The 25,228-nt window shown below is 44.2% G+C and overlaps 1 protein-coding gene across 3 annotated transcripts in view; it reads right to left on the bottom strand.

The window, feature by feature from the left end:
- Positions 1-25,228, bottom strand: part of RGS19 (regulator of G protein signaling 19) — a 76,005-nt gene that overhangs the window by 12,422 nt on the left and 38,355 nt on the right. For all 3 annotated transcript variants that reach the window (XM_058174580.1, XM_058174579.1, XM_058174578.1), the window contains exons 2-4: positions 11,220-11,368; positions 9,994-10,133; positions 1,646-1,720 (exon numbers count right to left, since the gene is read on the bottom strand). In XM_058174580.1, the coding sequence (XP_058030563.1) occupies positions 1,646-1,720; positions 9,994-10,133; positions 11,220-11,249 (245 nt within the window). In that variant the 5' untranslated portion in view covers positions 11,250-11,368. The remainder of the gene's footprint in view (positions 1-1,645; positions 1,721-9,993; positions 10,134-11,219; positions 11,369-25,228) is intronic.

Below are 25,228 nucleotides of genomic sequence, written 5' to 3'. Positions count from 1 at the left end.
TCCAAAGGAGTCCTTTGAGCAGCCAACAACATAAAAGGACAATCCATCAAGGGGTCCAAAGAAACACTCCTTAAACAATGCAGCTGAGTTCAGCCTCATTGTTCTGAGTTTGTCGTCTCAAAGGTGCTTTTTTTTTTCCCAAGAGGCAACTGGACTTTCTGTTTTTTTTCTCTGAAGATGTTTCGCTTCTCATCCCAAAAGATTCTTTGGCTCTGACTGGATGGTGAGAAATGGATCCAGTCAGAGCTGAAGAAGCTTTCTTGGAGGAGAATCAAAAGAATAGAACAGAATAGAATTTTTATTGGCCAAGTGTGATTGGACACACAAGGAATTTGTCTTGGTGCATATGCTCTCAGTGTACATAAAAGAAAAGATACCTTCATCAAGGTACAACATGTACAACACAAATGATGGTCAATATATCAATATAAATCATAAGGATTGCCAGCAACAAAGTTACAGTCATACAGTCATAAGTGGAAAGAGATTGGTGATGGGAACGATGAGAAGATTAATACTGTAGTAGTGCAGATTTAATAAATAGTTTGACAGTGTTGAGGGAATTATTTGTTTAGCAGAGTGATGGCCTTTGGGAAAAAACTGTTTTTGTGTATAGTTGTTCTGGTGTGCAGTGCTCTATAGTGTCGTTTTGAGGTCTTCAAAGAAAAAAAACACAGAAAGTCTAGTTGCCTCTTGGAAATAAAACACCTTTGGGACAACCTGGATGACTGAGAATCTCCATAGACAATTCTGGGTTTGCACAACACGTTTCAACCTGCCAAGCAAGCCAAGTTCACACAGCACAAAAGGCCACCATAAACCTCGAACCCTGAGTCAAACCAACCGAGCGTCTTGTTTAGTTGTATGCCGCCCCAACGTCCAACAACTCTGGGAGACTCACAAAATCAAACCCTAGTAAAAGCAGGGGTGAAATGCTCCCGGTTTGGACCGGATCGTCTGATCCGATAGCAATGGCAGTGGATGGTTCGGTGAACCAGTAGCAAAAATCCATGCCCCCCCCTTTCCCCCGCATGCCCAGCTGAGCCGCGTGATCATCAGAGGTTCTTTTTTACTTTTAAAAGTATTTTTTCTTCGGCCCAAAAAAATGCTTTTAAAAGTAAAAAAAAAAAAAAAGCCTCTGATGATCGCACGGCTCAGTTGAGATCGTCAGAAGCTTTTCAAAGCATTTTTTCTATAAGCTCTTCAGCCGAAGAGGTTGTAGAAAAAAATTTTTTTTAAAGGTTCTGGTGATCAGGCAACTCAGCTGGGATCGTCAGAACCCTTTAAAAGCTTTTTTTTCCCTCTGGTGATCCCAGCTGATTATCACAGGCTTTTAAAAGCATTTTTTTACAATCTCTTCGACCGAAGAGGTTGTAGAAAAAATGCTTTTAAAAGTTTTTTTAAAAAATTGACCACGCCCACCCAGTCACATTACCTCCCCCCACCAAGCCACGCCCACAGAACCGGTAGTAACAAATTTTACATTTCACCCCTGAGTAAAAGCTTAGCATGTGGTGCAAACCCCACCTGGCCAGATCTTCAAATGGCCTGGTTAGGATTGTGGTGTGAACGCAGCCCCGATCTGCAGCCAGATTCAAGCAAGGTTATGCGAATGCCCATCAGCCAAGCAGAAAAAGAATCTCACCAGGATTCACAGTTTGGAATGGTCTCCAATTTCGTTTCGCGAGATGCTCTCCACGCCCTTTCCCGGTCTTCATTCCTAACGATGCCAAAGAGAGAGAGAGAGAGAGAGAGAAATAAGATGAGACGCGAAAATGTCTTCAAAAGAAAAACCAAGAAAAGATTATACAAAGAAAAATATATTTTAGAATGGAAAATGTGGATTGATTACATTCAAAATAAGTATCAGATAAAAAAATATCAAATAGCATATGAGTAAATTTAGGAAATATTTTGTATTAGATATATTTCTGAAGGAGAGGGGAATTGAGAGTGTGATTAAGTGTGGAGTGACTAGAGATTATAATTTAGGAATTATTTTAGATTATGATTGTTAATTTTGATACCCTGCATTTTGTTCTGGGAAGTTGGGGTGGGGGTGGGGGTAAGGGGAGGGAATTGGGGGTTGAGGATAGAGATGGAGTGATGGTTAATGTACAGGGATTATTGAAGATGTATAAATATAATTAATGTAGGGTCGGGTCTGCCCAGTTACCATTTTAGAACGGTGGGGAGGGAGAAAAGAGAGAGTAGGAGGTAGGAAAGAGGAGAAAAGGAAGGAAGAGGGGTAGAAGAGGGAGAAGGAAGGTGGAGGGTGGAGGGAGGAGAGGATGTAGATAAGAGAAGGAGAGGAAGGTTTGGAAAGTAAAAGAAGGTAGAAGAGGGAAGAGTGTTAAAAAGGGGGGTGGTGACTGGGCAAGCCCGACTAATTAGTTAGTTAGTCCAGAATGCAGCTGCGCGGGTGATAGAGGGAGCCCCTCGTGGCTCCCGTGTGACACCTATCCTGCGCAGACTGCACTGGCTGCCTGTGGCCTTCCGGGTGCGCTTCAAGGTTTTGGTGAACATCTTCAAAGCGCTCCATGGCATAGGGCCGGGTTACTTACGGGACCGCCTACTGCTACCGGATACCTCTCACCGACCCGTGCGCTCTCACAGAGAGGGACTCCTCAGGGTGCCGTCAGCGAGACAGTGTCGTCTGGCGACACCCAGGGGAAGGGCCTTCTGTGGGGGCTCCCACCTCTGAACGAACTCCCCAGGACTTCGTCAACTTCCGGACCTCCGAACCTTCCGTCAGCGAGCTTAAAACACATTTATTCATCTGCGCAGGACTGGATTAGTTTTAAATTGTGGGTTTTAAGGGTTTTAATGGGTTTTAATGGGTTTTTAATGGGTTTTATTATTTGCTAAATTTTAATTGCGGCCAAATTGAATAAGTTTTTTAGTGGTATTTTAATAGTATTTATTTTCTAATAGTACTGTTTATTTTATCTGGCTGTAAACCGCCCTGAGTCCTTCGGGAGAAGGGCGGTATAAAAATTTAAATAATAAATAAATAAAATAATAAATAATTGTATATAACTGTACATTGGATGAATTATTTGATATAATTGTAAAAATAAAACTTTTTTATAAAAAAAAAAAAAAAAGAAAAACCAAGAAAGTCCAGTTGCCTCCTGAAAAAGCATTTTCGGGACAAAAATGACTGGATGACTGAGAATCTCTGCAGACTTTTTTTAGAGAAAATTACAATTTTTTAAGAAAAGTTTTTTATTTTTTAATAAATAATGCGTTAAGAGTGTGGCACCCGGGTGTCATACATTCTAATACAAATAATAATAATAACGTAATAATAACAACAGAGTTGGAAGGGACCTTGGGAGGCCTTCTAGTCCAACCCCCTGCCCAGGCAGTAAACCCTACACCATTTCAGACAGATGGTTATCCAACATTTTCTTAAAAATTTCCAGTGTTGGAGCATTCACAACTTCTGCAGGCAAGTTGTTCCATCTATTAATTATTCTGTCAGGAAATTTCTCCTTAATTCTAAGTTGCTTCTTTCCTTGATCAGTTTCCACCCATTGCTTCTTTTTCTACCCTCAGGTGCTTTGGAGAACAGCCGGACTCCCACTTCTTTGTGGCAACCCCTGAGATATTGGAAGACTGCTGTCATGTCTCCCCTAGTCCTTCTTTTTATTAAACTAGAAATCCCGAGTTCCTGCAACCGTTCTTCATATGTTTTAGCCTCCAGTCCCCTAATCATCTTTATTGCTCTTCTCTGCACTCTTTCTAGAGTCTCAGCATCTTTTTTACATCGTGGCGACCAAAACGACCAAAATAAAACTGATAGAATTAATCATAGTTATTACATTCAATATTGCTACCACCCTAACTTCCATGGGGGACCTGTATACTGCACAAGTCAAAAAGAGGGCTGTGAAAATATATACAGACCCCTCACATCCAGGACATAAACTGTTTCAATGCCTACCCTCAAACTGACTCTATAGAGCACTGCACACAGAACAACTAGACACAAGAAGAGTTTCTTCCCGAATGCCATCACTCTGCTAAACAAATAATTCCCTCAACACTGTCAAACTATTTACTAAATCTGCACTACTATTAATCTTCTCATCGTTCCCATCACCCATCTCCTTCCACTTATGACTGTAAGACTGTAACTTTGTTGCTAGCAATCCTTATGATTTATATTGATATTGTTTCCTGATTGCTTATTTGTACCCTATGACTATCATTAAGTGTTGTAAGTGATGTACCTTGAAAAAGGTACCTGTTCTTTTATGTAAACTGAGAGCATATGCACCAAAGACAAATTCCTTGTGTGTCCAATTGCACTTGGCCAATAAAAAATTCTGTTCTATTCTATTCAATCAACTTATATATTTCTAATAATGATACACATTTATGTTAAGTTGCAATCTGTCATTATTCAATTATTTCATGCTTTCTCTTGTTATTGCTTTTATTATATAGAATAGAATTTTTATTGGCCAAGTGTGATTGGACACACAAGAAATTTGTCTTGGTGCATATGCTCTCCGTGTACATAAAAGAAAAGATACGTTCATCAAGGTACAACATTTACAACACAATTGATATATCAATATAAATCATAAGGATTGCCAGCAACAAAGTTATAGTCATACAGTCATAAGTGGAAAGAGACTGGTGATGGGAACTATGAAACGATTAATAGTAGTGCAGATTCAGTAAATAGTCTGACAGTGTTGAGGGAATTATTTGTTTAGCAGAGCGATGGCCTTCGGGAAAAAACTGTTCTTGTGTCTAGTTGTTCTGGTGTGCAGGGCTCTATAGCGTCGTTTTGAGGGTAGGAGTTGAAACAGTTTATGTCCAGGATGTGAGGGATCTGTAAATATTTTCACGGCCCTCTTCTTGATTCGTGCAGTATACAGGTCCTCAATGGAAGGCAGGTTGGTAGCAATTATTTTTTCTGCAGTTCTAATTATCCTTTGAAGTCTGTGTCTTTCTTGTTGGGTTGCAGAACCGAACCAGACAGTTATAGAGGTGCAAATGACAGACTCAATAATTCCTCTGTAGTGTATACAAGTGTATACACTAATATTCCGCCTTCTCTTATTTCTATCTTCTAACTTTTAATCATGTCACCCTTTATTAAAAGACGTTTTCTTGCTATTCTACCTAACTTCTAATCATGTCACCTACCTAAAACAAGAAAAGAAGGAGAGAGAAAAGGAAAAGCAAGCCAGAACCACCACAAAGAAAGGATAAATCATCTAAGAGAAAATAAGAATTTCTGAAGAAGATCTGAATCAAACACCATGGCTTTATCAATTACAGGTAGTCCTTGATTTACAACCGTTTGCTTACTGACCGTTCACAGTTACAATGGCACTGAAACAAGTGATTTAGGATTGGTTTGCACGCTTAAAAAACCACTGCGACATCCCCAGGGTCAGGTGATCAAAATTCAAGACACTTGGCCATATTTATATTCATATTTCTGACGGTTGCGATCTTCGTGACAAGCCAAATCAATGGAGAAGCCGGATTCACTTAACAACCGGGTTACTAACTTTGTAACTGTAGCGATTCACTTATCAACCGTGGCATGAAAGGTCGTAACATTGGACGAAACTCGCTGAACAACCGTCGTGCTTAGCAACTGACGTTGTGGGCTCCATTGTGATCGTAAGTCGAGGATTAACTGTATGGCTATATTTTAAAGCAGGGGTCTCCAACCTTGGCAACTTTAAGACTTGTGGACTTCAAAGCTGGCTGAGGAACTCTGGGAGTTGAAGTCCACAAGACTTAAAGTTGCCAAGGTTGGAGACCCCTGTTTTAAAGCATTCAAGCAAGGCAGTTTGGTCTAGTGATTAAGGCTTCAAGTTGGAAACCAGGAGATTGTGAGTTCTAGTCCTGCTTTAGGCTGGTTGCTGGCTGGGGAATTCTGGGAGTTGAAATCCCAAACATCTTCAGAGTTGCCAAATTTGAAAAGTACTGGCCTAGGTGAAGGATTTCTCAAGCAACTGACGACCTCAGGAAGGAGAAGACGTTTCAATTTTCTTGGGCTGATTACAAGCGAGATCTATCACAAATGTTGAGTCTCTCCACACGTCATCCTTAGTGAAGCTTGCAAACCAGCGTTTGCATTTCCTGCATCGGATGAGAAGAGCAACTCTCTCTCCTTCTGTCCTGGTCACATTTTACAGAGGCACAACTGAGAGTGTTTTAACAAACTGCATCCCTGTTGGGTTTGGTGGCAGCAGCACCTCAGATAGAAAGTCCATACAGAGAGTGGTGAGGACAGCAGAGAAGATTATAGGAATTATAGGAAGTTCGCTTCCTGTCATTCAGGTTACTGCTTATAACAGAAACAGACTGTGAAGCGTGTGTGTGGGGAAGATATATATATATATATATATATATATACACATCCGAACTAGACTCTGTTGTTTCTCCGTGTCATATAATATATGTGGGTACATGCATAATTTTGAATTTATTTCTTTATCTTGTCATGTTTATGTTTATATTAGAGGTAGAGACCCTTTGAGACAAGGGTGAAATCCAGAAGGTTCTGACAGGTTCTGGAGAACCGGTAGCAGGAAATTTTGAGCAGTTTGGAGAACCGGCAAATACCACCTCTGGCTGGCCCCAGAGTGGGGTGGGAATGGAGATTTAGCAATATCCTTCCCCTGCCACATCCACCAAGCCATGCCCACAGAACCAGTAGTAAAAAAATTTGGATTTCACCACTCCTTTTAGAGTTATATGCAATGAAATTTCATTTTAATGTATGCCGATTAGTGTACATTCAAAGTGACAATAAATATTCCTATTCTATTCTATTCTATTCTATTCTATTCTATTCTATTCTATTCTATTCTATTCTATTCTATTCTATTCTATTCTACTCTACTCTATTCTATTCTTGTTGCAAAACCAGTTGAAAATGAGAGCATCAAATTCAATGGAGGCCGCAGGAGGCTGCTCAATTAGCAAAGAGAAACCAAGCGTGCAGTCATAGCCTTGGTTATATCCAGATCCCCAGACTGCTAAGTGGACCAGTGAAAACTAACTAAGAATAATTGATTGTCTGCAAATGGAATCCGAATTAACAGGGTAATGATGTGACTCCCGGTTTTGTTTGTTTTTCTGCCTGAATTTGGAGTCTGATCTGGTTTGATTTGGCCAGTAGATGTCAGGGTACCCTCAATGTTTAGCCAGCCAGAAAGTCTAGAGACAGGAGAATATTTCCACTTGCATTGCCAAGTATAGGTAGTCCTCAACCTTGAGCGAGCATTCAAAGTTAGTAATAACGCTTTATAAAGCCTTAAGGAGACCACACTTGGAATACTGAATTCAGTTTTGGTCACCACATTATAAAAAAGATGTACAGAATCTGGAAAGAGTGCAGAGAAAAACGAACAAAGATGATTAGGTGCCTGGAAGATAAAACATACGAAGAATGGTTGCAGGAACCGGGTATGTCTAGTTTAATGAAAAGAAGGACTACTGGAGGTTAAAGAAAAAGATGATTCAAATTACTACAAAGTGTGGAACAGATTCTACACGTGGCTAGAAAATAGAAATCAAAACGAGAAATGTAAATTTTGACTAATTGAAATCTAAGAGTATTGAATATTGGTAAGGATAAAATACTGACTATGTCCATATACAGGATGTAACTATATATAACAAAATTGTATATAAGAATGCATCAACAGAGGGATAGAATCAAGATCACGTGAAGTGTTAATACCACTTTATAAGCCTTGGTAAGGCCACACTTGGAATCCTGCAACCAGTTTTGGTCACCACAATGTAAAAAAGATGTTGAGACTGTAGAAAGAGTGCAGAGAAGAGCAACAAAGACGATTAGGAGACTGGAGGCTAAAACATATGAAGAAGGGTTGCAGGAACTGGGTATGCCTAGTTTAATGAAAAGAAGGACTAGGGGAGACATGATAGCAGTCTTCCAATATCTCAGGGGTTGCCACAAAGAAGAAGGAGTCAAACTATTCTCCAAAGCACCTGAGGGTAGAAAAAGAAGCAATGGATGGAAACTAATCAAGGAGAGAAGCAAATTTCTCCTTAGTTCTAAGGAGAAATTTCCTGACAGTTAGAACAATCAATAAGTGGAACAACTTGCCTGCAGAAATTGTGAATGCTCCAACACTGGAAAAATTTAAGAAAATGTTGGATAACCATTTGTCTGAAATGGTGTAGGGTTTCCTGCCTGGGCAGGGGGTTGGACTAGAAGGCCTCCAAGGTCCCTTCCAACTCTGATATTATTATTATTAATGCTCAATATGGTTATACAAGAATAAGGGATTATTTAGAAAAACTGAATTTAATAGCAAAGGAAACTGTCGATGCAGAAAGTTGTAAAATATTATATCATGTTGTTATTTTTGTTTTGTATTTTGTATTTTAATGTTTGGATGTATGCGTATGTCTTTTTTCCCTTTCCCCCCCTTTTTTCGGTTTTTGTCTTTTTCCTTTATGTTTTTGGTTCTAAAAATGTAAAATACTCAATAAAAACTAATTTAAAAAAAAAATAGACAGCAATTTGTCTGGAATGTTTTTCCTGCCTAAGCAAGGGGTTGGATTAGAAGACCTCCAAGGTCCCTTCCAACTCTCTTATTCTTTTAAACAAGAGGGGATCAACCTATTCACTAAAGCACCAGAAGGCAGGACAAGAAGCAATGGGCTGAAACTAATCAAATGGATGGGTGGATGGATGGATGGATAGAAAAAGAAATAGGTAAAGTAATGGACAGAGATAAGATGGATAGAGATAGATAGAAATGGATGGATAGATAAAAAGGAGATAGGTATAGAAATGGACAGAGATAGATAGATAGGTAGGTAGGTAGGTAGGTAGATAGATAGATAGTTGTTTTCTGAGGTTTTCACGGGTGTTTGTATGTAGGTCTTTGGTTATTCGGGTTTTCTCCCGCGTAAAATTAGAAGTGTCTTGGCGACGTTTCGACGAAGTCTCATTCGTCATCTTCAGGCTTCAGCTTCGTGCTTCTACATAGATAGATAGATAGATAGATAGATAGATAGATAGATAGATAGATAGATAGATAGATAGATAGATAGATACGGATAGAAATTGATGGGTGGATGGATGGATAGAAAAAAGGATAGATATAGAAATGGACAGAGATAGAAGTGGATAGATGGATACAGTAATGTCGTGTCCCACTCCTCCGCTGACGGCCAGGTCAGGGAAATCCGAATCAGGCGTGCCTCTACAGCTCTGCCAAAGTCCTAGCAAAGTCCTCAAGGCAAGCAGGAGACCAGAAAGTGACTTCAGCAAGATATGTTAGACTTTGCCTGACTCAGAGAATGCCAGAAAGCAGATCCTTTATATAGGCCATGGGGTGTGGCTCCATGACTCAGCACTTATCCAGGCCTGCCCCTCCCTTCCTTCTGTTGCCTCCGCCTATCAAGTCTTCTGACGCGAGGGTCACTCCAGTCTGCAGCTGTTGGCAATTGACCTCCCTCAGGCTCACATGCTGTGGAGGAGGGGGAGGGTCTAGTTGCTCCATTTGCCTGGGCATGGAGTCAGAGCTGGGGGCTGGAGATACTTCCTCCTCTTCAGCCTGTCTGGGCATGGAGCCAGGGCTGGGGCCGGGAGGCATACTAGGACATTCCTCCGTGTTCGGAAGCAGATAAGAAGGCCCCGGCTGTGGTGAGATCGGACGAGACACAACAAGTAATAGATAGAGATGGATAGAAATGGATGGATGGATGGATAGATAGATAGAAAAAATAGTATATATATTTATTTATATATATCCTGGCCATCAGAATTACATCATAAGTACCCCCAGAGAGGGTTCACTAAGTGAACATCGTAAGGGGAGGACTACTTGCAAAGCACGCAGAGCCCTGGTGGAGTTGTAAAGGCGTCCATGTGTGCATGTGTGCGTGTATAGAAGAGCAGACCACACGCCAGGAAAGAGCTGACCCAACCCCGCCCCCCCCCGAACCACCAACCGCGTGAGAGGCACCTACCAGGAGCAGCTGCAACAGCAGCACCAGCACAAGCAGCAGGGGTTGGCCCGTCGGTGGTTGCTGGCCCTCCGCAGTGCAGCCGGAGAAGTCTCATGCTGGGACATTGGAAGGGGTCTGTCCGGGTACGGCGGCTCTGGGTACTGGAAAGGGGAGGAGCCAAACAGAGAGAGTGAGGAACAAGGGGTCTCGGCCAGCAAACTCCTCGGGAGGCCCTGAAGAGAACATTCCTTCCTTCCTTCCTTCCTTCCTTCCTTCCACAATTACTCACTGATTCATTCACTCGCTCATTGACTGATGGATTCATACCTCTCACCGACCCGTGCGCTCTCACAGAGAGGGACTCCTCAGGGTGCCATCAGCTAGGCAGTGTCGTCTGGCGACACCCAGGGGAAGGGCCTTCTCTGTGGGGGCTCCCACCCTCTGGAACGAACTCCCCCCAGGACTCCGTCAACTTCCGGACCTCCGAACTTTCCGTCGCGAGCTTAAAACACATTTATTCATCCGCGCAGGACTGGACTAGATTTTAAATTTATATTGGTTTTTAATGGGTTTTAGTATTTATACTGTTTTTTAATAATTCGGCTTTTAGAATAAGTTTTTTAATTGTTATTTTAATTTGTATTTATATGTTTTTACTTGCCTGTGAACCGCCCTGAGTCCTTCGGGAGATAGGGCGGTATACAAATGTGATTAATAAATAAATAAATAAATAAATAAATAAATTCATTCAACCCATCAATAGATGTCAAGCCGTGGTGGCCCAGTGGTTAGAATGCGGTATTGCAGGCTGACTCTGCCCACAGTCGGGACTTCGATTCTGACCGGCTCAAGGCTGACTCAGCTTTCCAGTAACTTTGGGCCAATAACCAGGAGACTGTGAGTTCTAGTCCTGCCTTAGGCATGAAAGTCAATTGGATGACTTTGGGCCAATCACCAGAAGACTGTGAGTTCTAGTCCTGCCTTAGGCATGAAAGCCAATTGGGTGACTTTGGTCAATCACCAGGAGATTGTGAGTTCTAGTTCTGCCTTAGGCATGAAAGCTGGCTAGGTGACTTTGTACCAATCACCAGGACATTGTACGGGATCTAGGTTGCATGTGTGAAACCATTCCCCTCCCCCCCCCCTGCCAGCGGACTATGGGGCCAGAAAATTTGGGGAACACTGCCTTGCAGTTTGAAATGCTAACCTGGTTTTGTGAATGACCAGAGTTTGGATCAGCAACTTACCTGCTTCCCCACTTCGCAAACGGTCGGCATGGGCAGCCCTCTTCAGCCCTTCTGGCCCACGCTGGGTACTTATTCCGAGCCCAAGGGCCAGCCAGACGTCCCCGTGGCCCCTGCCCGGCCTAGGGGAATTGCAGCTTAGGGAACAGCCCCTGCAGAAAGCAAGAAATATTGCGGTGGTTACAAGGGCAACTCCCTGTGCTGGTCTTCTAAGCCTCCATATCCAAATTAAGCCTCACATTAGAAAATCAGAATTAGAATAACAGAGTTGGAAGGGACCTTGGAGGTCTTCTAGTCCAACTTCCTGCTATCGCCTGTCTTCTTAAATTTTGTCAGAGGAGATTACTTTCAGCTGCCAAATAGAATAGAACAGAATTCTTTATTGGCCAAGTGTGATTGGACACAAAAGGAATTTATCTTGGTGCATATTTAGCTCTCAGTGTACATAAAAGAAAAGACACGTTCGTCAAGAATCATAAGGTACAACACTTAATGATAGTCATAGGGTACAAATAAGCAATCAGGAAACAATCAATTTCAATATAAATCATAAGGATACAAGCAACAAAGTTACAGTTATAAGTGGAAGGAGATTGGTGATGGGAACGATGAGAAGATTAATAGTAGTGCAGATTTAGTGAATAGTTTGACAGTGTTGAGGGAATTATTTGTTTAGCAGAGTGATGGCCTTCGGGAAAAAACTGTTCTTGTGTCCAGTTGTTCTGGTGTGCAGTGCTCTATAGCGTCGTTTTGAGGGTAGGAGTTGAAAGAGTTTATGTCCAGGATGCGAAGGGTTTGTAAATATTTTCATAGCCCTTTTTTTGACTAGTGCAGTTATACAGGTCCTCCATGGAAGGCAGGTTGGTAGCCATTGATTTTTCTGCGGTTCTAATTATCCTCTGAAGTCTGTCTGTCTTGTTGGGTTGCAGAATCAAACAAGACCCAACAAGACAGACGCAGACACAAATGCAGCTTTGAAGATCAAACTTTAAGTCCTAATACTTTTTTATGTTGCATGGTAGATACTCTGTGTTCTGCACCTTCCCGTTCCTGCAAGATTCAAACACACTGGCAAGAAATGACACGTTCAAAGGTGACACTGAAGGAGCCAAGGCTGTTATCTTTCCTGTTCCTTTTGTCCTTTGTCAAGGTTAGAGGAAGTTAGGCCAAGAGGAGGCACCTGATTATAGTGTTCATTTCCTGCCACGATCATGGAATGATTCCCCCAAAGGGAAGAAATTTGATCGTAAAATAGCTTAGCAAAGACAATGGAGAAGAAAAGTGATGCCACGAAGAAGGAAACCAACCTATTCCCACAAAGCACCTGAAGGCAAGACAAGGAAAAATGGATGGAAATTAATCCAAGGAGAGAAGCAACCTAGAACTAAGGAGGAATTTCCCGACAATAAGAACAATTCACCGGTGGAACAACTTGCCTCCAGGAATTGTGGACGTTTTTAAGAAGAGATTAGACAGCCATTTGTCTGAAATGATATAGGGCAGGGGTCACCAACCTTTCGGCCGTCAGGGGCCACTACATTCATAATTCTACATCCCGCGGACCACTAATATGATCTGCCAAATGACCAGCTGGGTGGGCGTGGCTAAGTGGTCATGTGAATGGGTGGGAGTGGCCAGCTCAATGTCACACATCAAGGGGTGTCTCGCCGGCCTCTACTCACCCCTCCCCATGCAACCACTCCTCACCTGTCCGCCCGGGCTCCTTAGCGTCCCAACAGGAAGCAGTTGTTGGGGCTAAGCAGCCACCATGAGAAAGAGTTGGCCAAACAGCTCAGTTCAAATTGGATCTGACCGAGGAGGTTTAATAGAAGCACCTCACTGAGGACTAGGAGCATAGGCTTTCCAAGCAGAGGGAAGACCTGCAGGAGTGTAAGGCCAGGAGGCTCAGCGGGCTGAGATGGTCAACCAGTTCCAGGCCATGATGCTGTCCCACTGGAACGAGGCCCTCCGGTTCTTCGCCACCAGCGGCGCTTCCCTCCAGCCTTCGCCCAAAGCCCCACACCAGGAGGCTGAAGCAGACCCCCCCGTCCGAATTTCTACCCCCCCCTCCGACCCACACAAAAAGACCCCAAAGGGGGAGATTCTCTGCACGTATCTGTCCCAGGGCCCGTAGTTTGAGGACCCCTGATTTAGTGCAATATTAAAAAATGCAAATAATTTTTCTGTAAACCACCAACATTTTCTCGCGGACCACCCGTTGGTGACCGCTGGTATAGGGGTCTCCTCCTTGAGCAGGGGGTTGGACTAGAAGACCTCCAAGGTCCCATCCAATTAGAATGGCGGATCTTTGGCCTCTTAAGGTCAAGAATGATCGACTCTGGAGTAGAAAATCTTCAGCTCAGTGTTGGCAACTTGAAGATGCATGGACTTCCACTCCCAGAATCCTCCCACCAGTAAAGTTGGCTGAGGAATTCTGTGAGTTGAAGCCCACCCATCTTAAAAAAGTGGCCAAGGTTGAGAAACACTGATCTAGACCAGGGCTGTCAAACTCGATTTCACTGAGGCAGGGTTGTGTTTGACCTTGAAGGGCCGGGGTGGGTGGGTCGTGGCCAGGGAACGGCATGGCCATGGTGGGCCTCACACGGGACTCATGTCAGGGGCACGTGTGGTGGCCAAGTGCTAAGGCAGGACTTCCTTGAGACCCTCCCTCGCTCTCATTATAATCTTCCTTCCTTCCTGTTTTTCCTTCCCTCTTCATCAGTGGTTCTCAACCTTTATAGTGCTGCGACCCCTTTAATACAATTCCCCACGATGTGGCGACCCCTTTAATACAATTCCCCACGATGTGGCGACCCCTTTAATACAATTCCCCACGATGTGGCGACCCCTTTAATACAATTCCCCACGATGTGGCGACCCCTTTAATACAATTCCCCACGATGTGGCGACCCCAACCGTAAAATTATTTTCGTTTTGAATTTATCGCGCCTGAAGCAGACATAGCGATCTGAACTGCTTGCGATTGCCTTGAGGACGGAGGCATTAAAGCGGAGACTCCTCCCCTATTAAGTTTATGGTGCCTGAAGCCAGGTTAGGCTAGCGATTGGGAGCGATTGCAGCTGGCTTGAGAGGGAGACATCAGCGCAAAGATTTCTCTCTTTTTTAATTCACCGCGCCTGAAGCCGAATTCGGCTAGCGATTTGAAGAGCCTGCAGCTGGCTTGTGGAGTCAACCATTGGAGCGCGATTCTTCGACTCGCAAGTATACTTCTCATATTTCCGATGGTCTTAGGCGACCCCTGGCAAATCGTCATTCGACCCCCAACGGGGTCCCGACCCACAGGTTGAGAACCGCTGCTCTTCATTCTCTAATCTCTTCTTCCTTCCCCTCTTTTCTTCTTTTTCCTTCCTTGCTCTCTTCCCTTCTTTTTCTTCGCCTTTCCTCTTTCCCTTTCTCCTTTCCTGTCTCTTCTTGCATGTTCAAATGCAAGAGGGGAAAGATTTCTCCTTCGGTTTTTAGTTTGTTTTGATAGCCCTCCGCCAGCCCCATTTTCACCCGGGATGGCCTCCTGCAGCCCTCTGGCAGTGAAAACGGAGCCCAAGGTGAGGGGGGTGTGTGTGTGTTTCGCGCGTGCCCCACCTCCGCACTGTGTTTTCATTTGCAGAGGCATCACGCGCCGGTCCTTGATCTAAGCACCCAGCACGGCCCGTGGGCCTTGAGTCTGACACTCCTGATTTAGACAGGTAGTCCTTGACTTACAATCATTGGTTTAGCATGTGTTGCAAGTGATACCACCACTGAAAAAGTCACTTTACAACCGGTCCTCCCATTTACGACCATGGCAGCATCCCCATGGTCACACGATCGAAATTGGGCCGATGGCAAGTACGTTATTTATCACAGTTGCAACACCCTGCAGTCAGGGGGAGTCTCCCTTCGCGACTTTCCCAGCCGGCTTCTAACAAGCCAAGCCGATGGAGGAAGCCAGATTCGCTTAGTGACCGCACGATTCCCCTAAAACTGCAGCAATTCGCTTAACAACCATGGCCAAAAAGGTCGTGAAGTTGGGTAAAAACTGAACTCAACCACTGTCTCGTTTAGTAAAATCTTGGGCTCAGCTGTGCTCATAGGTGCTCAAGAGCTGGCGGTATTTCTTTTGCCTGTTCAAAACATAATAAATATAATATGACATTTAATAAAATATAATTCCACTGCAGCCAGGAAGAAAGACAGATGGGTTTTGCATCAGCCGTTGCTCAACTTTTATTCAACGGGTTCCATTCAGCCATTTTGGGAACGGTTCCCAGATCTCGAGGTAGCACAGCCAGCCAAGTAAAGAGGTCAGCGCGGCTCGTCGCTCACACAGGTTGCTTGGAATCTTTTTGGCTTTTCAAAACGATGAACACGAGGGCAACAACAGTAAGAAAGTTCTCCAAAAGAGAAAACCAGAATGTCCCGTCGCCTCCTGAAAAAGCACCTTTGGGACAACCATGACCTGGATGATTGAGAATCTCTACCGACTTTTTTTACAATTTGGGATAAACACCCTTGGAATGGTGTGGGAGTAGGAATGGATTTCCAGAGGGGAAAAAATTGCAGACTGCAGGAACCAGGAGCACTAACTCAGGTGACCCTGAGGACACAGATAAACCTTCAAATGGCCTCAGCGTCTCTCTAAAAGGATGCAAATGAGCAGCTGCCTGCAAGGAGTAAAAATACTCCCATTCCCCACCATCCAGTCAGAGCTGAAGAAGCTTCTTGGATAAGAAGCGAAACGTCTTCAAAAGAAAAAAACCCAGAAAGTCCAGTTGCCTCCTGAAAAAAAAAACACCTTTGGGACAACCATGACTTGGATGACTGAGAATCTCTACAGACTTTTAGCTATATCATTTGGGATGAAGTCCCTTGGAATGGTGTGGGAGTAGGAATGGATTTCCAGAGGGGAAAAAATTGCAGACTGCAGGAACCATTTGCACCACTCGGGTGAACCTGAGGACACGGAAAAACCTTCAAATGGCCTCAACATCTCTCTAAAAGGATGCAAGTGACCAGCTGTCTGCAAGGAATATAAATCCTTCCATTCCCCACCATCCGGTCAGAGCTGAAGAAGTTTCTTGGATAAGAAGCGAAACATCTTCAAAGAAAAAACAAGAAAGTCCAGTTGCCTCTTGAAAAAAGCACCTTTTTTCAAGAGGCAACCACAACCTGGATGACTGAGAATTTAGACTTTTAACAATAAGGACGTTCGTGTGTGTGTGTGTGTGTGTTTTGGCATATTCGGGTCTTTTCCCGTGTAAGGTTGAAAGTATCTAGGTGACATTTCGATGAGGTCTCACACATCATCTTCAGGCTGGAGTTTTTAGCTTCGTGCTTATGCGAGCAAAGCGTGGCTATAACTGCCGTTTCTCTATAAATAATCTCAATAAATTAATTTATATATAAATAATTCTCGATAAATCTTTGCTCGCATATGCACAAAGCCAAAAACTCCAGCCTGAAGATGATGAGTGAGACCTCGTCGAAACGTCGCCTAGATACTTTCAACCTTACACGGGAAAAGACCCGAATATGCCAAAACCTACATACCTATACCCGTGAAAACCTACGAAAACATACACACACACACACACACGCAGATGAGCAAATTCTACTTTATTGTCAATAACGAAATATTGCCCGTCTGAAAGTTAAAGCCAATAAATTTTGGAGTAAAATTCATATTTTAATACAGAACAATCTTAAAGCGAAGCTAAAGATGAAACCAGAAAGTTTTCTTTTGTCTTTGAATGGAAAAAGACTTGGAGTGGAAAAAACTTTGATCTTATATAGGTAGACAGCAGCAAGACTACTGTACGCCCAAAAATGGAAGGACGCTTCGATTCTCACCAAGGACGAATGGCTGCAGAAGCTGATGGGAGTTGGCAGAAATGGCTAAATTTATTGGTTTTTTGATCAAAGAAAAGAATATAAGTATCTTTGTTTCTACTTGAAGACCTCTGAACTTTGTGCTTGAGGTAGAAAAAAAAAATTAATCTTGGATTTTGGGTGGCTGTTGTGGGGAAATTTAATGGAGGAAAAAATATTAGGCATGTTCACCGCTTTAAGTTATTTTTAAAAAGAATAAAGATGGGATTCAAATCAATCAATCAATAATAACAATAGCAAACAATGGGTCCACTTAAGGACTCCTGAAAAAAAACACACACTTGTAAAATCAGTTCAGTCATAGTGGTGACCTGCGTTACGATCCTCCTGACTTATAACGGTAATGGACAGGCTCCATTACGGTCATAAAGTCGAAGACTACCTATAGTCAAGATATAAAACTCGACTTGTGGGAAAGCTCTACAGATAGTCCTCGACTTACAACAATTCATTTAGTGACCGTTCAAAGTTACAAAGTGACTTGTGACCATGTTTCATAGTTACGACCTTTGCAGCATCCCCATGATCACGTGATTAAAATTCAGACGCTTGGCAGCTGGCTCATACTTATGACGGCTGCAGTATCTCGAGGTCATGAGATCAGGGGTGAAATGTTCCTGGTTCAGACCGGATCACGCGATCTGGTAGCGATGGTGGCAAGCGGTTCAGAGAACCGGTAGCAAAAATCCCTGCCCCCACCCCATGCCCAGCTGAGCCACGTGATCATCAGAGGTGTTTTGTTTTTTTTTACTTTTAAAAGCATTTTTTCTTCGGCCCAAAAAATGCTTTTAAAAATTAAAAAAAAAGAGGCCTCTGACGATCGCGCGGCTCAGCTAGGATCATCAGAAGCTTTTAAAACCATTTTTTTCTACAAGCTCTTCGGCCAAAGAGGTTGCAGAAAAAACGCTTTTAAAAGGCCCCTCTGACGATCCCAGCTGAGTTGCCTGATCGTCAGAGTCTTTTTTTTTCTTTTAAAGGCACCAAAAAAAAAATGCTTTTAAAAGAAAAAAAAAAGCCTCTGACGATCAGGCAACTCAGCTGGGAACGTCAGAGGCTACTAAAAGCATTTTTTTTTACAACCTCTTTGACCGAAGAGGTACTGGAAAAAATGCTTTTAAAAGTACAAAAAAAAAAAAAGTTGGCCACACACACCCAGTCACATTACCCCAGCACCACCACCAAGCCACGCCCAAAGAACCGGTAGTAACGAATTTTACATTTCATCCCTTTATGAAATTCCCCCTTTGCGATTTACTGACAAGCGAAGTCAAAGGGGGGTGGGGGGGGGGAGAACCAGATTCACTTAACAACCACGTTACTCATTTAACAGCCGCAGCGATTCACTTTTAACAACCGTGGCAAGGGAAGGTCGTAAAACCGGGCAGAACTCAGCTGAACCAAGGTCTCACTGAACAACAGAATTCTGGACTCCACTGGAGTCGTACGTCAAAAGCTACCTGTATCTGCACCTTGTGCTGGGTGCCGACAACATTTTGGAGACGCGGCCAGATGGAACCGTCATTTGCAACGGGGAGAACAAGCCTTCCGTTTTTCTCCAGACGGTTGGGTGAAAAAACAGCCTCGCTTGTTATTTTTGTACTTTTAACTTTCGAATAAATGAATAAATATTTTTTTTCCCCCTCCTTGGAATCCCTTTATCCAAACCAGCTAGTGTCCTCCAAGGCCTTGCTGATTTCCTCCAGGGACTGTGTTAATTAATATTACAGCCAGATCCTTCTTTGTAAATGTAAACACAACCTTTGTGTTGTAAATGTTGTATCTTGATGAACGTATCTTTTTTTTATGTACACTGAGAGCATATGCACCAAGACAAATTCCTTGTGTGTCCAATCACACTTGGCCAATAAAAAATTCTATTCTATTCTATTCTATTCTATTCTATTCTATTCTATTCTATTCTATTCTATTCTATTCTGTACCTTGTAAATGTTGTACCTTGATGAACGTATCTTTTCTTTTATGTACCCTGAGAGAGCATATGCACCAAGACAAATTCCTTGTGTGTCCAATCACATTGCAGGAACTGGGTATGTCAAGTTTGATGAGAAGAAGGACCAGGGGTGATACGATAGCAGTTTTCCAATATCTCAGGGGTTGCCCCAAAGAAGAGGGAGTCAAGCTATTCTCCAAAGCACCTGAAGGCAGGACAAGAAGCAATGGGTGGAAACTGATCAAGGAGAGAAGCAACCTAGAACTAAGGAGGAATTTCCTGACAGTTAGAACAATTAATCAGTGGAACAGAAGTTGCCTACAGAAGTTGTAAATGCTCCAACACTGGAAGATTTTAAGAACAGACTAAACAACCATTTGTTTGAAGTGGTGTAGGGTTTCCTGCCTAAGCAGGGGGTTGGACTAGAAGACCTCCAAGGTCCCTTTCCAACCCTTCTATTCTATTCTATTCTATTCTATTCTATTCTATTCTATTCTATTCTATTCTATTCTATTCCTATTCTCAGCACAAATCAGCCTGTGATGAAAATCTGCAATGATAAAAGCAGCAATAGCATTTAGACTTATATATCGCTTCACAGACCTGTCTAAGCCAGGGCTCTCCAACCTTGGTCCCTTTAAGACTTGTGGACTTCAACTCCCAGAGTCCACAAGTTGAAGTCCACAAGTCTTAAAGGGACCAAGGTTGGGGACCCCTGCTCTAAGCAATTTACAGAGCTGGCCTCTTGCCCCCAACAATCAGGGTCCTCGTTTGACCCACCTCGAAAGGACGGAAGGCTGAGTCAACCTGGAGCCTGGTGAGATTCGAACTGCCAAATTGCAGGCAGCCGGCAGTCAGCAGAAGTATAGCCTGCAATACTGCACTCTAACTACTGCGCCACCATGGCTCACAATCCCTAAAACAACCAGACAACGCAGAACAGATGACCTCCGCTCTGCATCAGATGCCCTGGTGAACATCTTGTCAACTTTCAAAGATGGCCGCCTTAGCAACCGTGTTACTAACTTAACCGCTGCAGTGATTTCCTTAACAAGTGTGGCAAGAAAAGGCCGTAAAACGGGGCAAAACTCGCTTAACAACTGTCTCACTTAGCAACAGACGTTTTGGGCTCCACTGTGGTCGTTAACTCAAGGAAGACCTGTAAAGACCATGTCCTTCACATAACGATGTCATGACTTGGGTCAAGTCCCTTTATCCTTTAGTGGTCCCTGACCAGTGATCCGTGGACCACTGGTGGTCCGCAAGAAAATTTTGGTGGTCCGCAGAAAAATTATTTGCATTTTTTATATTGCACTAAATACTATTTATCTGTTTTAAAAATTCATATTAGTGGTCCTCGGGATTTAAAATTATGAATTTAGCGGTCCCTGAGGTCCGAAAAGTTGGTGACCCCTGCTCTAAAGCACTGTGAAGCAGTATATAAGTCTAAGTACTATTGCTACTGCTGCCTGTCCGTCCATCCATCCTGTTGCGGTCCACCAGCAGACTGCAGAGCTGGCAACAGAATCGGACAGTGATGAGGCTGAGGTGGGGCCAGGTCCATCTGGGAGTGATGTGCAGACTCCGGAGCTTCCAGAGACTGATAGTAGTGAGACAGAGGAACAGGAGGAGCCTGTTCCTAATGCACGCATGAGAAGAGCTGCCAGAAGGCAAGAGCAGCTCAAGCAGAGAGGACGACTCGGGAGTAGGGCCAAGAGATGATTGGCCCCTCCCATAAGGCTTAAAAGACCAGCAATGGTGTTTGGGCTTTGCTGGAAAACAACGTTGCTAGCTTCGTTTTGTTGCATTTATTTTTGTATCTGTGACTTCTGGACATTTGCCAAGAAAGGCCTTTGGCAGTTTGCCTAATTGGACCAAGGTTTGCGATAAGACTGAGGAATTTGTATTGGGAGGAATTTGCTTTAATTTAATTGAACAACGCTGGGAATGAAGTAGTTCTCAGCTGTTCGAATAAAGTTTGAAACAACATTGGTAGCTTCGTTTTGTTGCATTTATTTTTGTATCTGTGACTTCTGGATATTTGCCAAGAAAGGCCTTTGGCAGTTTGCCTAATTGGACCAAGGTTTGCGATAAGACTGAGGAATTTGTGTTGGGAGGAATTTGCTTTCATTTAATTGAACGACGCTGGGAATGAAGTAATTCTCAGCTGTTCGAATAAAGTTTGTTTGTTTTTTCACTGACTGAGTTTCCTACTACCTACTTGGGCCTGGGTCACAACACATCCATCCATTCACCCAATCCAATCCAATCCAATCCAATCCAATCCGAATGCAATATTGCAGGCTAAGTCTGCCCACTGCCAAGAGTTCGATCCTGACTGGCTCAAGGTTGACTCAGCCTTTCATCCTTCGGAGGTCGGTAAAATGAAGACCCGGATTGTTGGGGGCAAGAGACTGACTCTGTAAACTGCTTAGAGAGGGATATAAAGCACTGTGAAACAGTACAGGTAGTCCTCGACTTACAACAGTTCATTTAGTGGCCGTTCAAAAGTTACAACGGCGCTAAAAAAAGCTGCATCCTTCCCAGTTGTTACATGATCAAAATTCAGCGGCTTGGAGACGGACTCAACTTTAGGATGGTTGCAGTATCCAAGGATCACATTTGCGAACTTCTGACAAGCAAAGTCAAAAGTGGGGAGCCAGCTTCACTTAACAACCGTGTCACTAACATCATTAACGACAGTAATTCACTTAACAATTGTGACCAGAAAAGTCATAAAATGGGGCAAAGTTCACTTAACAAATGTCTCACTTAGCAACAGAGGCTTCGGGCTCCATTGTGGCCCTAAGTCAAGGACTACGTACATTTAAGTTTAAGTGCTATTGATTAGATTAGATTAACAGAGTCGGAAGGGACCTTGTAGGTCATCTAGTCCAACCTCCTGCCCAAGCAGACCCTACACCAGGGGTCTCCAACCTTAGTAACTTTAAGACTTGTGGACTTCAACTTCCAGAATACTGGGAGTTGAGGAATTCTGGGAGTTGAAGTCCACAAGTCTTAAAGTTGCCGAGGTTGGAGACCTCGCCCTAAACCATTTCTGACAAATGGCAGTCCAGTCTCTTCTTGAAAGCCTCCAGCGATGAAGCTCCCACAACTTCCGAAGGCAACTCCTGTTCCACTGGTGGATTGCTAGTACTATTGACCATAGTGTGAAGATCAGTGGTTACCCACCCATCAGTTGTTACCCACCGGTTCGCTGTGCGTGTCCACGCTCGCTTCACACGTGCCTTTTGCCCATGCACTTTGCTCTCTCTCGTGCGCCATCCGCACATGGCGCCTGTTGTGTCTCGTCCGATCTCACCACAGCCGGGGCCTTCTTATCTGCTTCCGAACACGGAGGAATGTATGCCTCCAGCCCCCAGCCCTGGCTCCATGCCCAGGCAAACGGAGCAACTAGACCCCTCCCCCTCCCCCACAGCATGTGAGCCTGAGGAAGGTAAATTACCAACAGCTGCCGACTGGAGTGACCCTTAATTCAGGAGAATTGATAAGCGGCGTCAACAGAAGGAAGGGAGGGGCAGGCCGGGATAAGTGCTGAGTCATGGAGCCACACCCCATGGCCTATATAAAGGATCTGCTTTCTGGCATTCTCTGAGTCAGGCAAAGTCTAAACATATCTTGCTGAAGTCACTTTCTGGTCTCCTGCCTGCCCTGAGGACTTTGCTAGGACTTTGGCAGAGCTGCAGAGGCACGCCTGATTTGGATTTCCCTGACCCGGCCGTCAGCGGAGGAGTGGGATACGACGGCGCCCAGCCTCAAACACCTGCCTAAATAGGGTAGCAGTGGGTCCACCCGTGATTTCTCCTACCGGTTCGGGTAAACCAGGTGGAACTGGGTGAATGCCACCTCTGGTGAAGATGCTATGCGGTTGTTTTGCTGCAAAACTTCCTGACCTCTTCGTTTCCACCCACGTAGACGGCTTTAGAAAAAGAAGGCTTATTATGCAAGGCAGGCGAAATGAAAGGAAAAACTCTTTGAGTAATACAAAATTGCCCGTCACACCTAATCCCGTTGCTAAGTCACAGCCATCTCTTCTTATCTCCCCCGTGGAAAAAAAAACAAATGGGTGTGTTCCTGACCTCGCCTAAACCCCTAAAATACTAATAACCTGTCCTCTCTTTCATCCCCTCCTTCCTCCTTTAATTTTCCAGCCAGCTAATGCTGAAATTTTAACTTCTGCAATCCCCAGCTAGCCGTTAAACGCATCACTCCGTTGCAATCGAAGTGTGTGTGTGTGTGTGATTTCACACTGAATGTTTTCAGAATTGGCTCTTACTTCCAGCCCGAAATGTTTACCGACACCTTTTCTTTCACAACAATGTGGATTTTGGTAGAAGAGAATTATTTCTACTCAGGGTTGAACTGCGGGCACCTTGGTGCTCTTTCAGCTGGGTTGTTTTCTTGTAGACGTTTCATTACCCAACTAGGTAACGTCATCAGTGCTCGAAGGGAGTGGGATTTATGGGGAAGAGGAGGGGGGACGACTGTGGGATACTTGGCGGAGTCCAACACACTTTGAGGTTGGTTCTTTTTTTGGAGATATTTTATTAACCTACTAGGTCAGGGGTCTCCAACCTTGGTCCCTTTAAGACTTGTGGACTTCAACTCCCAGAGTTCCTCAGCCAGCTTTGCTGGCTGAGGGACTCTGGGAGTTGAAGTCCACAAGTCTTAAAGGGACTAAGGTTGGAGACCCTTGTACTAGGTAACTTCATCAGTGCTAGAAGGGAGTGGGGTTTATGGGGAGGAGTAGGAGGGAAATCAACAGGGAAGCCAGATTCAATCAACCACCCTTGTTACTAATTTAACGACTGCAGGGGTTCACTTAACGACGATGACAAGAAAGTTCGTAAAATGAGGGAGGACAGAAATTTTGGTCTCAGTTGTGATCAAGGACTATGTTGTGTCTTGCCCGCTCTCACCGCAGCCGGGGCCTTCTTATCTGCTTCCGAACGCTGAGGAATGTCCTAGTATGCCTCCCGGCCCCAGCCCTGGCTCCATGCCCAGGCAGGCTGAGGAGGAAGAAGCACCTCCCGGTCCCAGCTCTGGCTCCATGCCCAGGCAAACGGAGCAACTAGACCCCTCCCCCTCCCCCACAGCATGTGAGCCTGAGGGAGGTCAATTACCAACAGCTGCCGACTGGAGTGACCCTCGCTTCAGAAGACTTGATAGGCGGAGGCAACAGAAGGAAGGGAGGGGCAGGCCTTAATGAGTGCTGAGTCATGGAGCCACACCCCATGGCCTATATAAAGGACCTGCTTTCTGGCATTCTCTGAGTCAGGCAAAGTCGAACATATCTTGCTGAAGTCACTTTCTGGTCTCCTGCCTGCTCTGAGGACTTTGCTAGGACTTTGGCAGAGCTGCAGAGGCACGCCTGATTCGGATTTCCCTGACCCGGCCGTCAGCGGAGGAGTGGGACACGACAGACTAGCTGTAATCTCGTGTCAGACCAACTGTAATAGCACAATGCGGTTCGGTTCTTATTCTTCCAGGATGTAGATTTTTCCGGTTTGCTCTGAAGCTTGGGATATCATCCTTAACAACAGAGCTGGAAGGGACCTTGGAGGTCTTCTAGTCCAACCCCCTGCTCAAGCAAGAGACTTTATCCCATCCAAGGATTAACTAGGGTCAATTCCTAATTACTGTAGCTTCTCTGACGAGCTAAGGTTGCTTTGGACTCATCCGATTCTTTCGTCGGGACAAGCAAATCCAGGCTGAGCTACTGATTACTCTTTCCTCATCTACAACAAGGTCTCTCACTGTTCAAGCCCCAACTTTCTATTTTGTGTTTCTCACCCTTGGCCACTTCAAGATTTATGGACTTCAACTCCCAGAATCCCAGAGCCACTATGGCTGGCTATTGAATGGCCTTTTGAAGACACGTGGACTTCAACTCCCAGAATTCCAGAGCTACCATGGCTGGCTGTGGAATGGCCGCTTGAAGACGTGTGGACTTCAACTCCCAGAATTCCAGAGCCATCATGGCTGGCTGTAGAATGGCCTCTTGAAGGCACATGGACTTCAACTCCCAGAATTCCAGAGCCACCATGGCTGGCTGTAGAATGGCCACTTGAAGACGTGTGGACTTCAACTCCCAGAATTACAGAGCCATCATGGCTGGCTGTAGAATGGCCTCTTGAAGGCACATGGACTTCAA

This window comes from Ahaetulla prasina, chromosome 3 (genome assembly GCF_028640845.1).
Source record: "Ahaetulla prasina isolate Xishuangbanna chromosome 3, ASM2864084v1, whole genome shotgun sequence".
Lineage (NCBI taxonomy): Eukaryota > Metazoa > Chordata > Lepidosauria > Squamata > Colubridae > Ahaetulla > Ahaetulla prasina.
This window is presented reverse-complemented; position numbering and strand designations above follow the sequence as displayed.